Raw genomic sequence first — 1,258 nt, 5'->3', positions numbered from 1 at the left:
CTTGTCGCCCATGCTCGCTGCCGACGCGCGCGAGGCCGCGGCCGGTCTGTCAGCGCCGAGGTGAGGGGCCGGCGGAAGCGCGGAGGCGAGGGGGCGGGGAAGGCCGCGCCGCGAGCTGCAGCCGCCGCCGCCGCCGCCGCCGCTGCCGCCGCCGCCGCCGGATCCCACGCAGCCTCCAGCTGTCGGGGAAACTCCTGCCCGCGCGCACGTGACCCGCGCCGGCCAACCAGCGCCCGCGCCGGAGACTTCAAACGCGGGGAGCGCGGCCCAGCACCGGCGGCGAGTTCGCGGCGCCGCCTCCCTCCCGCTCGCCCGCTCGCCACCCGGGATGGCTCGCACGCCCCGAGGGGCGCGGTGGCAGGCCCCCGCACACACGCGTGCGCCGGGCGCGGTGGGGACTGTCATCCTTCATGGGGGGAAGGGGGAGGCGACCCAGAGGCTCGGGAAAGGTTCGGTGCCCTGCTTACATAATTCAGACGTGACGAAACCAGGGTCTGTCTGCTCCTGTTTTAATTCCAGAGGCGTCCTCTTGGCCTCACGGGGCTCTGCAGTGGCTTGTTATAAAACGGACGCTCGTGAGCCTTCCTGAGGCAAACGAGGTTGCTTGTCCCCTGGACACCACCTCCCCGAGACACACCTCACCTGCTAGACCCAAACAGCCATCTCGCTGATCCTTTGAGCTCTGCTCCCACCTCGCCAATCTAGCAAGTACGCCCGCAACCAGAGTTAGGGTGCCATCCCCTCTGATCGAGAGGCGACCCTGAAGAAAGGGGATATGAAACCCATCCCTTCTCGGAGCCCTGCCTTCTGCCTTAAACTTGGGTGTGCTGATGGAGGCGTTGTAGATTGGCGTCAGGCTTAACTAACTGAAGAGGACTCAGTTCAGGCACTGCGTACTTAACAGTTGATCTGAGGCAATGACTCCTAGTGACTCCTAGTTGGGATACACTATAACGGTGTTTAGAAAATCTAATCAGCTGGGCCAGAGCAGGATGGAGCAAATTTTCATCATAATACTCAGAGTGGGATGGCAGGCAACTAAAAACTTAGGAGATATTATTTAGGAAGTCTTTAATATTTTGAACGATACTATCTGTGGGTAATTGAAATAGGAAAGCAAACCCCCCCCCCCCCGCTAAGGGGAGACTACTGTATTGATGTATTACTTAACCAAACAGCAAGAGTTAATAACCGCAGTGGGGAATGCTCTCTTTTTTATCATTGGGAATTAGAGATTAATTGGGGTAATTAAGAGGGA

General features: G+C 59.4%; 1 protein-coding gene across 1 annotated transcript in view; it reads right to left on the bottom strand.

Moving 5' to 3' along the window:
* Positions 1-405, bottom strand: part of Yaf2 (YY1 associated factor 2) — a 62,742-nt gene extending 62,337 nt beyond the window's left edge. The window contains exon 1 of the mRNA XM_028752150.1: positions 22-405. Within this exon, the coding sequence (XP_028607983.1) occupies positions 22-405 (384 nt within the window). The remainder of the gene's footprint in view (positions 1-21) is intronic.
* Between the last annotated feature and the right edge of the window lie 853 nt (positions 406-1,258).

This window comes from Grammomys surdaster, unplaced genomic scaffold (genome assembly GCF_004785775.1).
Source record: "Grammomys surdaster isolate TR1022 unplaced genomic scaffold, NIH_TR_1.0 125878, whole genome shotgun sequence".
Classification (NCBI taxonomy): Eukaryota; Metazoa; Chordata; class Mammalia; order Rodentia; family Muridae; genus Grammomys; species Grammomys surdaster.
The sequence above is the reverse complement of the archived record's forward strand: the minus strand, read 5'-3'. Positions and strand labels throughout refer to the sequence as shown.